The sequence below is a fragment of the Echinops telfairi genome, unplaced genomic scaffold (assembly GCF_000313985.2).
Source record: "Echinops telfairi isolate 266 unplaced genomic scaffold, ASM31398v2 ScPeMD7_7420;HRSCAF=8458, whole genome shotgun sequence".
Lineage (NCBI taxonomy): Eukaryota > Metazoa > Chordata > Mammalia > Afrosoricida > Tenrecidae > Echinops > Echinops telfairi.
In genome coordinates this window covers 13,979,549-13,995,055 of record NW_022111320.1, presented here as the reverse complement: position 1 = coordinate 13,995,055, position 15,507 = coordinate 13,979,549, and the positions used below count along the sequence as shown (strand labels likewise).

At 37.9% G+C, this 15,507-nt stretch overlaps 1 protein-coding gene across 3 annotated transcripts in view; it reads left to right on the top strand.

Annotated features, from left to right (window-relative positions):
* PDCD10 (programmed cell death 10) overlaps positions 1-15,002 on the top strand; it is a 49,338-nt gene extending 34,336 nt beyond the window's left edge. For all 3 annotated transcript variants that reach the window (XM_004704101.2, XM_045297579.1, XM_045297580.1), the window contains 5 exons: positions 2,496-2,613; positions 3,794-3,920; positions 10,266-10,344; positions 10,627-10,709; positions 14,519-15,002. In XM_004704101.2, coding sequence (XP_004704158.1) covers positions 2,496-2,613; positions 3,794-3,920; positions 10,266-10,344; positions 10,627-10,709; positions 14,519-14,600 — 489 coding nt within the window. In that variant the 3' untranslated portion in view covers positions 14,601-15,002. The remainder of the gene's footprint in view (positions 1-2,495; positions 2,614-3,793; positions 3,921-10,265; positions 10,345-10,626; positions 10,710-14,518) is intronic.
* The last annotated feature ends 505 nt before the right edge of the window (positions 15,003-15,507 follow it).

Genomic DNA, 15,507 nt, shown 5'->3' with positions numbered 1-15,507 from the left:
CTTTGCCTACATAGCTTCTGATGATTGTTTTATCTTTGTGAATCTGGACTTTTGGCAGTTTCTCTGATAAAAAAGCAAGTCTCATGAGAAAATCAGTGTGCAAGTGGAAATGAGGGTACTGAGGCTAATCTGATTTCAGTGTGTGAGAACTTGTGTAATGCTCAACACTCGCACATTAAGATGTAATGATGATTAAGAATGAAATAAGTTATTTTTCTCAATTTATGTTTATTATTTTTTTTAAAAATAATCACCGAATTGTTAGGACAGAAATACTTACTAAGTTACTTGGGCCTAACTACTTGATAAGTTGCCAAGTAAGTATTTCTTTTGCTGTTAAAGAGCTCTGTGCCCTTAATGTAACATCTGTGAGATTTCTATCATATCCTAGCTTTGACGTTTTGGGGCTCCAGGCTAACTTGATTATGAAAACATTCTTCAGAACTATTTAATTGTTTCAGTACTTAATTGCACCCACTCCTCACTACCCAACTATATACTATCCAAGGAGACAAAAGTAATGCCAATTACTTAGGCATTAGCAAGGAGACAAAAGTAATGCCAGTTGTGCTGGCTAAGGTTCAGTATCAATTTGACTGGACCATGGTATGGTTTTCAATGATAGAGCAGTCATGTAGTGATCATTTGGCAGTTATCATCTTCCTCTTTCACACAACAACCATTTCCATGTAGTGACATGATCTTTGCAACCTAACCCTGTCAGTAAGCGTGGAGTGGGTTTATAGCTTAAAAAGATGTGTGTTGTTGTTGTTGACATGTCACCCTCCTGCCGAAGATAATGCCTTGTCGACAAATTCATTGTTGTTGTTAGGTGTCATCAGGTCAGCTCCTACTCATTGCTGCTTTCCAGACAGCAGAACAGTGCACTTCCTGACCCTCCCTGCACTGTACTTAAGGAAAACAAACCCCTTTGCTACCAAGTATGGGTTCATTTAAATAGTAAAAAATTACAAACTAATGTTCTAGTACTTTGCCAAATTAATATTTTTATTACTGTCTTAAGCCATATTTACGCAATTTCACTTTTAAAGAAAACTCTTTAAAACATTTATCTAAAATGTATACATGGAAAAAAACTTCAAAATGGGATGTAAAATATAATTTAGTGCAGCGGTTCTCAATCTGTGGGTCACAACCCCTTTCGGGCTCAAACGACCCTTTTGCAGGGGTCGCCCGATTCATAACACCAACAAAAGACAGTGATGAGCTAGCAACAAAAATAATGTTATGGTTGGGGGGTCACTACAACATGAGGAACTGTATGAATGGGTCACTGCATTAGGAAGGTTGAGAACCACTGATTTAGTAGGACACACTTGAGTGTTATTAATCATCTATCAGGATTATTTCCCTGAATAACACTTGACAACAGCTAAAACGATTCCAGGATTGAGATAAATATGTATATTTTCTTTTCCTGTATCATTTCACAGCCTCTGAGCTTTGAAACGTGAACTCTAATGAGAAAACAGATGTTACAATGGGAAGAGCATGGGAACTGAATCAAGCTCTGTGTGCAGTAAGATCAGAGTGGAATTGAAGGAGCAGAGGTTAAGTGTGCTTGACACACAGAAACAAATGCTTGCAATCCGATCATTGTGTTTTTATTTGCTGTTTAATATTGGTGTAAAAAAAAGTACGTCATCTGTGTAATGATTACATTTGGCAGGCTTCACAAAAGAAACAAAGTTGGAGTGGGGTGACAATTTTATTTTTTTAAGTAATACAGTAGTAGAGAAAAATTACTGGGGAAAAACAAGTCTGGTAATGAACTTTGGTAAACGCAGATCCTTTCTGCTCATGCTTAAAATGCCTAGAAGGTTTTAGTGCCCCAGGGAACATCACTAACAGAACCAGTGCACGCTCATTAGTGAAATAGGCTCAGGAGGTAGTAAAAGAATTAAAGATGTTCTGGAAATTAGTAAAGGGGATATTCTTGCTCCAAAAAGATAAAATAGGAAATGAAAATCATTGTAATAGGAAAATCGTTAAGGGATTATCTAGCTTCTTCAACAAAAGGACTCCATTTTTGTTTTTTCCTGACATTCTCCTTGCTCAAGTGCAAAAGGTTCTGCAAAATACTGCAGAGATCAATTATTGTTTGACTCTCAGGTGGAAAATTCATAATTTTTTGTGCACTTAAACAAATGGGAAAGGTAATTGATGGACAACCAAAAATATATATGATCTTTCTGTCTGTGCCATTCATTTGCATGAGAATGCAAAAATAGAGGAAACAGTAAGTACTTTTATTCACATGGAAACTGGGGTGATGACTCCAGGACAAACCTGCTGATGCACAAGGTCTGACAAAATGTAAATGAGTAACATCATGACATACAATTTACACAAATTTCCATCCTTGTAAGTTTCTCCGTCAGAGATGTTTTCAACAGATTTTAAGACACTGGTGTTTTGGCTCTAAAACGCATAATTTTTTAACCCAGGGTTCAAATTTCACTTTGTTCTCGTAGGCTGAAAAAGAAAACCCAGGTCTTACACAGGACATCATTATGAAAATTTTAGAGAAGAAAAGTGTAGACGTTAACTTCACAGAGTCCCTTCTTCGGATGGCAGCGGACGATGTAGAAGGTACCAGACCGCGCTTTTCTCTGATTTCACCAAAAGGGTCTTACTTTCCTCCTTCCCTTCCTTGCCCCACCCACCTCCCCTGCCATCTCCTTCATCACTTTCTTAGGGTGGGAGAGGGATGCGGGACGAAAACAAATCTGTGTAGTATATAAAAGTCATTTTTTAATAATTATCAGAGTACTTGAGTGTTTTTAATGTTCTGTTTTCCCTTATTAATTGGATGGTGAAGAATTCGAGTTTCCCTAACAGATAAGTACTATGAAATTTTGGACTTATTTTGTGTTGACATTAAGGAAGCCTCACTCAGCTTGCCTAACGGGGTTTTTGTTCAGTTTGCTCTTACGGTAGCATAGCATGAAACTTTTCTCAAGCACAGAGTTGGGAGAGGCGTGTGACGATCCTTTTCCCAGAGTGTTGCTGTTTTCTAGCAATCAGAAGTGAAGTTCACTGACGCTCAGCAGCCATTATTTTACAGATTAAGGAAAATTGCAGCAGTAAATTATCTTTATTAAGGGGGGTAGGGTGGGTGACTATTGTAAATGATACACAAATCACTATTTTAGACCCGAGCATTTGCATTCTGTTAGGCACCAATGTAATGATGAATCGGTGAGCTATAGTGTTTCCAAGTCTACAGTTAATTCAGTAGTGAACTTGGTCTAATTGAAGATTAAGCCTTTTTCCAGAGTAGTTCTGTAATTTCATTTCTTATGCTGGATTAGTGGTAATGTTTGCCTGTGCTCTTAATTGAGAGATTAAAATTTTACTGTAGATTCTAGTTGGTTGAATTTGGGAGCTCAGATCAATGATGGGCCATTGTTCAATTTAAAACTTTAAATAATTAAACTCTTCTCTTTAGTTGACACTGCCTTTGCATTCATTATGAGTACATCATTTAAAAGTCCTCTGTACTGTAGCTTTGAGGGCTGGTGAAGTTGGCTAAGCCTCCTGCCCCTTTTTTAAAGTTGGCTTTCATTTACCTCCAATAAAAAACGGCTACTGTTTTATTTTCTGTGATTCTGCTGGGCTGAAACCCTAGCGTTGTTGCTAAGTTGAACTCCTGCAAACTCTTGCTTTACGGCATTATCTTTTGTAATTTTCTGGCCTCTCCCTTTGTTCTGTAACAAAGGTTGAGAATTCTTAGACTTGCATTTTTTTTATTATGTACTTATTTTATCAGAGTATATGATTGAACGACCAGAATCAGAGTTCCAGGACCTAAATGAAAAGGCACGAGCACTTAAGCAAATCCTCAGTAAGATCCCAGATGAGATCAATGACAGAGTGCGGTTTTTACAGACAATCAAGTAAGTTATATTTTTTACTTTGAGTTTATTTTCTAAGTATTTCAGCAGAACCACTCATTCTAGATGTTTTTAATTGGCTGTAACATTAATATCAAGCTACTTTGACCCTTGGACAGTGAGGAGGTTAGGGATGCTGCCCTCCTGTGTAGTTGGAGTGGAAGTGGGGGGTGGCCAACTCGCTGCCGTTAAGTCAATTCCAACTCATAGCAACGATGTAGGACAGGGTTGAACTGCTCCTGTGATATTCTGAGACTGTAACTCGTTCAGTGAGTAGAAAGCCTCCTCTTTCTCCTATGGTGGTTTCCAACTGCCTGCCTTGGGGTAACAACCCCAACTCATAACCCATTCCGTCCCCAGGGCTCTGTGCAGTCCAAAAACCGTATAATTCACAGTTGACCCTTTTTTTTTTTTAACATGCCACTTGAGTTTATTGGCTTCCCAGTGCATATAAAATTTATATTTACAATATGCCATAGTATATTGTGAAATCATTACTTTAAAGTTTGAACTACTTTGAGAATTACTAAAAGTAACACAGAAACAGAAAATGAACTCATGCTATTGGAAAAATAAATTATCTCAATGCTGGTTGCCACAAACCTTCGATTAGTAAAATTTGTCCTATCTGTAAAGCACAAAAAGACAAAGAACAATAAAATGAGGTGTGCTTGTAGTAAAAAAATCTACTACCCACCTATGTTAAGGTTTAACAAAATATGTCTAGCAGTAATTATTGAGGTAGGAGGCAAGAGTAATATTGGTTGTGATGGTTAAGGCTGGTTACCAGCTTGGCTGGGAGGTGATGCTCACTGATATGGCAGCTTTGTAGTGATATAGTTTGGAAGTTTGGTAAAGAAAGGAGAAAGAAAAAAAAATCTGCTTGTAAAAGTTGGCCCACAGTTAAAATCCATGTTATGCGACGGTCAGCTATAGCATTTTTAGTGTTAACAGGAGGGCCATTCTAGAACAGTGGTCTTCAAACCAGGTCACTATTTTCTGCAGTGCTGTTACTTGGGTGTGATAGGGTAGGAAGCTAGGGGAAGGATCACACAGACTTTCTAGATCAGTGGTTCTCAACCTTACAGTTCCTCATGTTGTGGTGACCCCCCCAACCATAGAATTATTTCCGTTGCTACTTCGTAACTATAATTTTGCTACTGTTATGAATCGGGCGACCCCTCGTGAAAGGGTCATTTGACCCCCAAAGGGGTCGCAGTCCACAAGCTGAGGACAGCTGTTCTAGATGGATTCTTTTTAAAACTAGACCAACTGACAACTGTTTCCAGCGTGAGTAGAAAACAAAATTGAGACTAGTTGTAGTGGCACTAGCATTACAACCTTGTGTGGTGCGACCATGAGGGGACATTAGTAGGAGGGAGAGATCGAGGTCGTACTCTGGATGAGGCTGCACCTTAGGTGGTGCCTCTAGATAATGACTGCGGGTGATGTGGAATGAATACTCATTAGTGGCTCAGAAATAATGTGCTGTGTCATTCACATTGAGAAATGCCAATTTATCCTCTTTGGACACCCACTGTAAGTTGTATACAGAAGTAGGTTTATGTCCTATTTTAGAAAGTAATAATGATAGGTACCCATCCCAGGTACCAAGGAGTAAGAAGGGTTTTGAACAGCCAGAATTATCTTCCAGAGGTTTCATAATTTATCTATTTAGGTAAACATCAACTACTTGTAATATATGAATGGAGGGAAACAGCTATTTTTTACATATTTATTTTTAGTCTGTTTATGGTCAAAGTAAACAAATATGGTCAATAAATTGTCGGGGAACTCAAACATGAGACAACTGAGTTTAAAGTTTACAAATAATGTATGTTTTAGTTTGCTGTGATAATCATGTACTTGATGATCCATGCTGCAATGTATGCAGATTTCACATTTAAAAGAATGTTTTCAGTGAATTTTGCTTTACATTATTTCAAGGTTTATGCAAACACTATCATTTTAGTAATAGCTTATATAAGCACTGCTTTAAGCACTTAACTAATTAATTAACTTCATCCTCACCACAACCCTCCCACATGAGGAAATTTAGGCACAAAATGGAAATTAAGTAACTTTCCCACGGTCACAGAGCTTGTAAGAGAGGTGAGGTTTTAAATCCAAGCAGTCTGATCCAGTCTTGGAGTTATAATGCTAGTTTAATGTGGTAATTGAGGTCTTTCCCCTGCTACTTGGAAAAAAGTGTGATATGGTGTATAGATTTCCAGCATGTAAATGAGAAGACAGCCCTGTGGTGGCAGCTGGTTTAAAGCTGGTCACCTCATGGAGTCTTCTGCCTACACTTGTTTCTCATTCCCTTAGAGCAGTGGTTCTCAACTTGCCTAATGCTGCGACCCTTCCATACAGTTCCTCATGTTGTGACCCTCCCCAACCATAAAATTATTTTCATTGCTTCTTCATAACTGTAATTTTGCTACTGTTATGAATCGGGCAACCTCCCTGAAAGGGTCATTCGACCCCAAAAGGGGTCACAGCCCACAGGTGGAGAACCACTGCCTTAGTCTCTGCTAAAACATATGTGGCTCTAAGGAGAAACGATGTGGAAGCCGTTTTACTTCAGCTATGTGTGGTCATAAGGAAGTTGAGGTGAAGAACCCAAGTCTTGGCCTAAGTCATTGACTGAGGCTCAGTAGAGTCTTGTATCTCATTTAATGGGGGAATAGTAAGATTTCAGTTCTGTTTTCTGAAATGTGCTCTCCACAGCTGAAAAAGTTTAGTGGCGGTAAAATTTTAGCAGGGCACATTTGAGATGAAAAGTTTGCTGGTATATGCCTTTTCTTTTAAAATACAATTCGGCCTTGTATAAACTAGCTTAAATACTTACGGTATAGTTATTTGTCTCCCTGTGATACATATCGCTGTATTATAGTAGGTGCTGTTACTACTGATGATTGTTTCACAAATTAATGGAGATGATTTAAAATCATACCAAAATAGTTTATCAGGCACAACATACTGTGAAATTACTACTATTTCTTTAATAAAATATTTTAATTTCTATTTAAACTAGTTATATTCTTCATCCCTTATTGTAACAGTATTTTTCAATAAGCATACCAGACCCCTACTACACCAAGTATTGTGTGTGCTGCTATAAGTTATACTAAAGGAGACAAAAAGATTCCTGATATCTAACAAGCACTCAGGTATTTTATAATATGATAGCAGACATAAATTTGAATTTCCAGTACAACATTTTTCTGCATGACCTTGGATACATAGGCTAGTTTCTGTGATTTTTCTCTGTATCTCTGGGTAGGAAGGTAATTGTGAGGATTAGCAGTGATGTCATAAAGTACCAGCATAGGAGATAGGCATTCGTGGCACGTACAGGACCAGCCGTGATTGTGAAGTGCAGTTTGTTTTTCTCCACTCACTTAACTCAGTAGAGTTGATTAGGAAAGGTGATCCAACAAACAAAATTGTAGACATTCTTTTGATTAATTGAACATTTCATATCATCTTCAAAATAAGTTTTCTAGCAGTGTCTTGTCCAAACCAAGCTGCATACATACAGCACAAGAATTCTTTTCCTTTCGAGCCGCATTTCCACATGAATGACCCAGCGGGACTGCAGAAGCACATGCGCACACTGTATCATGAATCTCGGGCTGTAATACAAACGTTTTCATCGTCAGGAGTTCACTGAGTAATCCCCCCACTTGGAAAAGGGGAGCGTAGACCAGATAAGTTTGTGAACCTATGCTTTAGAGTGTTTTTAAAGGCTTCTAGTGAGCAGATTTCAGTGTCATGATTAGACATTCCATGCAAGTTTTTTATAAGCTGTATATTTACAGTTCATCTAATGTCTGTTGTGCTTCCTTCTTTCAAAATAATCTGATTCCCAAAAGATGCCCTCACTAATTAGCTGTAAATTGCTAAATTTCTTCCCACAATGCTTACACTTTCTGTCCCCTAACACAAAACCCATAAACTCTAGACTATGCATAGTCACTATATACATATACGATAGCTATTTTATGGCATTTGCTGCTGTTCTTTACCTATTTTATGGTCTGAAGTATTTTTATGTTGCTGCATTCTTCTCAGAGGAAATGCATTCTCAGGTAGCTTCTTTTGCCTCATGCTAAACCGAAGGTTAGCCCTGAGCTAACAGTCTTGATCAATAGAGTTCTTCATACAACTTGGTGGCTAGTAATGACCCTAACCTTGACTTCATGATCCCAAACATAGTTCACCAGCTGAACCTCTTGGGAAGCATTTTTATTTATTATTTTTCCTTTTATAAGATACAGGGAGGTTTCCAAAGGCTTTATTAGTAAGTTTGCGGTTTAGCAAGCGCTCCCTTCTGCCCTACCTCCCATGAGTGGTGGTGTTCAGCTTGAGAACCACTGTTCTGACTAATGGAATGTTACCTTTAACTCTGTGTATGGTGGACCGCATGTCTCATCTTCTGGATGAGTCCTAAACGCACATTTTTACAATTCCTTTTTTAGGAGAAGATTAAAGTGTATTGCAAAGTGAGCTTTTGTATAAACAGCTAATTGCCTGATCACTGTGTAATTTCCTCCATTATATTCCTTATATTCTGTTTTAAATAGCCCTCATTTTGGGTTTAGAAAAACCCTGAATATTCAGAGCTTTGGCTTTTTTGTTGTTGAAATTGTAGGGTTTTTTCCTCTCAGTTAATAGATTGTTCTCATGACATCATTTTTAACCAATGGTAGATTGTTGCTCCTCACAGTAACACGTAAGGATTCAACTTGCTCTGAAACTGAGTGAACGGAACAGTTATATAACCTAAACCTTCTATTACCAAAGTCAAAGGAAATGTATGAGGAGACAGATGTCATTTTTATGTAAAACTTACTGCCCCACTTCAATAATATTTTAATGCTCATCCTACTTTCAGTATATATTTTTTGCTTTGATTAACAATTTTTTTCTTAAATTTTATTTTCTTGTTGCTGTTGAAAATCTTGGCAGCAAAATATGTCATTTCATCAGTTTCTCCATGGACAAGTCAGTGACAGTGATTACATTCCTCAAACTCTGCAACCATTCTTAGCCGCCTCTTCTCACGTTCTTCACTACTCTCCCCAGAGCAAGCTCAGTCCTCCAACGATTCCTTTCTGATCTTGGAGTTGCCACTTAGATCTAATTCAGATAGTTCTTAAAAGAGCATAATGCGCAAAGCAGATATTTTTTACATTCCCTGACTGTTCCAGAATAAGCTAAAATGGGGGTGTGTGTTGGCGGGGATGGAGGGGTTGTTGTTTTCTTGCAACTAGTTGCAATTCTTAGACTTCCCGTATGCTTGTTTACTAGAAAATTTCCTGTGATGAGACACACACACACACACACACACACACGCCCCCAGTGTCTGGAAACTGAGCTTCCTTTCTTTTTTCCCTCAGTAATCAACCTGAAGTGTTTTAGGTAAGAAGTTACTGAAATCTGACATTTGTGCTAAAGGGAGGATGGTTTGGAGTTTCATGTCTGCATTATATTTAAACAGCAAATGTTTTTTAGCGATTAAAAGCTAAGAGAGTAAAAAGGAGACCTGCTTTAGAAAATGTGAGGCTGTTTGAGAATGCAGAATAACATAAAGTTTAGTTTGACAGGAAAGAAAACAACTGTGAAGTTAGAATGTGGCAGTTGAAAAGGGCAGAGATATAAAAGACAAGGAGCCTCTTGGACGAATCGGCTCAAATTTATAGATTTCTTCTCTTTGGAAAGGAGCGGGAGTGTTGATGCATATATAGTCAAGGGATGATTGCTGGAAAGGTTAAAGCAGAAAAATATTCAGATATCGTCTCTGCCAGGAATTTAAGTATATTTTCCCAAGGAAATAGTGACGGCATAGGTTTGTAAGAAGAGGATACTCACTGTTTAGATAGAAGAGAAATGAGAAAAGCTGAGCGTGTGGAGGAAATGTTTTGTCGTAAACATAGCTGTTCCTTACGAAACTTGAAGTGTTAGTAACTACAAAATGAGTTACACATAATAAGAACATTTTATAAAATTGTTCATGAGACATCAAAAGAAGAGACTGTAATAGCTTAGATATTGCTGGTCTAGAGAAAGGAAAATTCAAACCTGGAAATGGCAGAAAGGCTGAGGTGTGTTTACCTTGTTATAAATTTGAAAAGCATACTACTACCACTGATTTAGGAAAGTTGATGTCAGTGTTTGGCCATCAGTTCAAGATATGTCAGAATAACAGAAGGGTATAGTCCGAAACACCCTCTCCTCTGAAGTATGTGATTGATTATTAACGATTATTTTAAAGTATATGTAAATATCTGCAAAATTCTAAATAAAGCTGATTTGGGGGGATTTTCCCCCATTTCTCCACAGGGATATAGCTAGTGCAATAAAAGAACTTCTTGACACAGTGAATAATGTCTTCAAAAAATATCAATACCAGAATCGCAGGGTAAGTTTAGAAGAAGCCTTGTTAGTTGTCAACTTCTGTGTTGGTTTACACTTTGTTTTATTGAATTAAATAGGAAGAAATTTTGATCACTGGAAATAGTTTTATACTATTAACCAGTGTTTCTCCTTGAATTAAATATGCTGTTTATTATATGTATTTAAGTAAACGCTCCTGAAAATACTTTCCTATAATGCAAAGTTCATTCTATTTTCTGTGTGATCTCCTGGTTTTGACTTGATTTGTCTATTATTTTATTTAGTAACATTTTTTTAATGTGTGTAGGCACTTGAACACCAAAAGAAAGAATTTGTAAAGTACTCCAAAAGTTTCAGTGATACTCTGAAAACTTATTTTAAAGATGGCAAGTAAGTACTGTCACTTATTGTACTTTTCTTTTAAAATGAAGTATGTAATTTTATGTGCTGTTTGTGTTGGGCTGCGTTGACTAGAGAAACAAATCCAGAGTCACTCATGTGTATAAGATCTTTATATCAAGACATTATTGTATATCAAGAAAACGGCCCATTCCACATCAAGTCCATAAGTCCGATACTAGCCCGTAAGTCCCTCTGCAGACTTACGCAGCCACATGCAATGATGCAAACTGCAGGAAGATAGCAAGCCAGTGGGTGCGGAGTTGTGTGGATCCGTTGGCGGTGACCACCTCACAGGGCTGGCACAGGTCTCACTGTGGCCCCTCAACAGGAAGGTGAAGGCAGAGAGGGAAAGGGAGCTTCCCAGGACTCTCCTTATGAGGAGGGCATGCCCACAAGAAGGCACCTTTGGGCTGTGATCTGATTGACAGGCTAGACTCCACCCTTGCACTGTATCTCTTCAAGTTGACATGAAATTATGTAACTACTACACTGTTAATACTGTCAAAATAAATAGTTATATTGTTGGAGTCCCTTGATGGTACAAATGGTTAATCTTTCTCTGGACAATCAAAAGGTTAGCTGCTCAAGTCTGCCCAGAGGCATGTCAGAAACAAATCCAGCTAGCTACTTCTGTAAAACAGCCAGTGCAAACCCTGCTGATGATCACGGCTGCAGTACATAGATCTTCACAGATGGGGGAAAATACGGAACACAACCTCGATTCTCTTTAATAAAATCCAGACTTTCTGGGCTGGCCCAGATTAAAGTAGACTCCCTGTGAGACTGCGACCTTGAGGTATTCTGTGTAATTTGCGTAGACATTATTGCATTTGAACCTTCTTATTGCATTTACATCTTAGGTGTAAACCTCCACCAACACACAATGTATTGTGTGGTTGATTTGTTTTATTTTGGGTGGGGTGGGGCTAGTGAAACTGAAGAGAGAGAAAAAAAATCCATCACAATTCGCAGGGGTGTGTGTGCGATACGGTGTGGAGCACAGTTCCAGTTCTTCATGGGGTCCACGGGAGTAGGAGCTGATCATGGTAGCAATTGGCGATTAACCTGTGAATGCTCACAGAGATGAGTAAGTCAGGTAGACTGGTAGAAACAGCAAAGGAATGGTGCTTCCTCCAGCCGTAGCTCTAGGCTAGAACTGAAATTGGCAGGTATTTTTTTAAGGGACCAGATGGGAAATATTTCAGTGTCTCCAGACCTGCTCACCTCTTCACAGCTGTGGTAGTACAGAAGCAGGATTGCACAATATAGAAACATACAGATGTAATCTACTAACAGTTTATTTCTGTGCACTGTAATTTGAATCTTACATCACCTTCAGAAATACTAGTTCTACTGAGTTGGAGTTGGGCCAGGTTATTAGGTATTTTTAAACGCTGCACGGTTGTGATCCACTCACCCATTGCCCTCTGGTCAAATCTCAACTCATAGAACCCACCCTGGATGACAGAGTGGAACTGCCCCAAGTTTCCCAGACTAACCTTCCAGCAGGGGGAGCCTCAAAACCACTGCTCTTTCACTGGGCAGCCAAGTTCTTAACCAATGTGCCACCATGGCTGTTTTTCCTTTTCATTTATTGCCTCAAATTTTCTAAAGTACATAGGTAACTTTTGTAATTAGAGAAAAGCAAGCATTTTATGTGTTTTTACATATATACACATCTGGGGGCTTTTAAAAGTTCACTGAAAATTTTTATCATCTGCCCGATATACTCGAGTATAAGCCGACCTGACTATCAGCCGAGGCACCTAATGTTACCACAAAAACTGCATTAAAAATGTGCTGAAAAACTTGGCTTATACATGAATATATATACGGCAATTTCATTTTTCTTTGAATATTTTCAGCCTCCCTGATAAAATGTATAAGCTGATGCATTCACCTTGTTTTCTGCCTCATTGTAACATACAAGGTGTTATTTCAAGTACAATCTAATTCACCTTGTTTTCTGCCTCATTGTAACATACAAGGTGTTATTTCAAGTACAATCTAAGAATTTTATAGACATGACTATTTTCTCCTAGTGCTTTCCATAACCAAACTCACTGCTGTGGAGTCGATATCTGCTCTCAGCAATCCTCTGGGACAGGGTAGAACTGCCTCCCTGAATTTCTGAGACTGTGGCACTTTATAGGAGTAGAAAGCCCCATCTTTCTCCCTTGGCGTAACTGATTGCAACCCAGCTCGTAACCACTTCATCATAGTACTTAGACTCAGAAAACTAGTCTACATGATGTGTTATTTTAGCCCAAATTGGCAGGGACAGCAAACATCCTGTCATACCGTAATAAGATAATTGGTTTTCTCCTAGTTTTTAAAGTTCTTGTAGCACTGCAAACATGTTGTGATGCTTGTGCTTATACACGTATTAAAGATGTCGAGCTAATTTTATTAGTAGTTTTGGGTTCTTTCATGTGGAAATGCCCCTGAACGATGATCTTTATTAAGTTAGCAGGTGTGTTCTGAAAATAAACTTATATCTGCTTTTCTTAGTCTCCGATGCTAAGTCACCTAACTAAAAACACATTAAAAGAATAATTTATTTAATGGATTATTATTTTTTATTGTGATTAATTAAGGATGATAATAGAATTAGCATAGTGAAAGGTAGAAATTCATTTAGCCCCTACTATTCATTCATCTGAAGTTATTTACCCTGCATGTATATTCTTAGCCCCCATGTTGCTTTTTCTCTATTTAGCAGCAGCTTTAAATTGTTACTCTTTGTGTATGAATAATGTGCTTTCCGCTTTATACTTGTTTGTTCCTCCAAACTGAGTATAAGTTGTGACCTCTAAGCTATCTACCTGCCTGCCTTTCCTTTTTTCTTTCCTTCCTTCCCTCCCTCTATAGAAGAGTGAATTTGTGTTGATTCAACTAGTTCTTCTTGGTCCCTGCTTTTTGAAAATTGCCGGAGTGAAATCGCAAGCTTCAGCTGTGTTACCTGATAAGCTCACAACGTGAAGTCTAGGTGTTATCTCTGCCCCAGCCCGGTAGACTGGCTCTGTGGGAGAACATGAGAGGATACTCAGCTCTTTGAAAAAGCAATTGTTGTCAATTTTTGACAAGCACTTGATTATTTCAATTTAGAAATAGAAATTTTGTGAAAGTAGCTAGTAATTCTCAATTTTTGTTTCAAAGGTTTTTGGAAGTAAGGTTTGGGATGAATCAAATTAAAAGCTAATTACCTTTTCCTATTTGTTCTCGTCATTTGAAGCTGTTGCTGGAGACCACAGCTGAACCTTCCTATTTGACCAATCATATGTTACATCTGTAAATGAACTCCCATTGTTAAAAGTGCCACTCATTATTAGCCTGGGCTGTGTAGTGGTTACACTTTGGGCTGTGATTAGCAAGGTTGGCAGTTTGAAACCACTAGCCTCTACAAGGGAGGAAGACATGACTTTTTATTAGCATAAAGAATTACAGCCTCAGAAGCCAATGGGGGCACGTTGTACCCTGCCGTATAGGATCACTTTTGAGTCAGTATAGAAGACCCATTGGCAGTGAATGAAGATCATTAGCAGCCCTCCAGCAGCCTATTGCCAGCCATAACCACCAGGGGGCAGAAATTCCTAGATAGTCTCAAATGATGCCATTAAATGCCAAACTGGAACGAAAGCTATGAATGAAACTCAATGCTAAATTTTCTTTTGGCTCTTCCTGATGGCATCATAATAAATTAACTTCATTCTTGGATGACATTAAGTATTAATATTTATAAAGAGTGGGGGTTTTGGTGTGTTTGTGAGATTAATGTTTGTTTTTGTTTTTAACAGGGCAATAAATGTGTTCATAAGTGCCAACCGACTAATTCATCAAACCAACTTGATACTTCAGACCTTCAAAACTGTGGCCTGAACGTTGTATATGTTAAGAGATGTATTTCTCAGTGGCAGTATTGAACTGCCTTTATCTGTAAATTTTAAAGTTTGACTGTATAAATTATCAGTCCCTCCTGAAGGGGCCTAATACAGGATGTTGAATGGGATTATTGCCATCTTACACCATATTTTTGTAAAATGTAGCTTAATCATAATCTCACACTGAAGATTTTGCATCACTTTTGCTATTATCATTCTTTTAAGAATTATAAGCCAAAAGAATTTACGCCTTAATGTGTCATTATATAACATTCCTTAAAAGAATTGTAAATATTGGTGTTTGTTTCTGACATTTTAACTTGAAAGCGATATGCTGCAAGATAATGTATTTAACAATATTTGGTGGCAAATATTCAATAAATAGTTTACATCTGTTAAATATTTCTTTATTTGAAAAATCTCTGTGTGAGAGGCGTGTTTGTGTGTGTGGACTGGGAGACCAAGACAACTTGGTAGAATGTCTTAAAAACGATTGGGTTATCCATGAACAAACATCCCTCCTTTCTTGTCCTTAGTACTTTGGGCAAAATGTAATCAGTGGAAATATTTGCACTAATTATTCTATCTGAGGTACTGAATATATTTTTCATTATTTGGGGTTTATTTTAAGAGACTTGTGAGAAAAGAATGGTGATTTTTATGGTATCTTCAACTATCATGCCACTGTGAACTCTGGCAATGTAGAGCTGGCTCAGAAATTTTTTCTAGCGTGCTGGGCACATTTTTTCCCTAAAGTAGCCACAGTTGATAATAATTTGAAGCTATGCCCTCCCCTGTTGTTTTGAAATTGTCATGTGTTATTATTATACAATAAGGGGCTTTAAAAAGTTTGTGAAAGAATAAAATTTTTAATGGATTTTTTATGAATTTTTTCTTTTATGAAA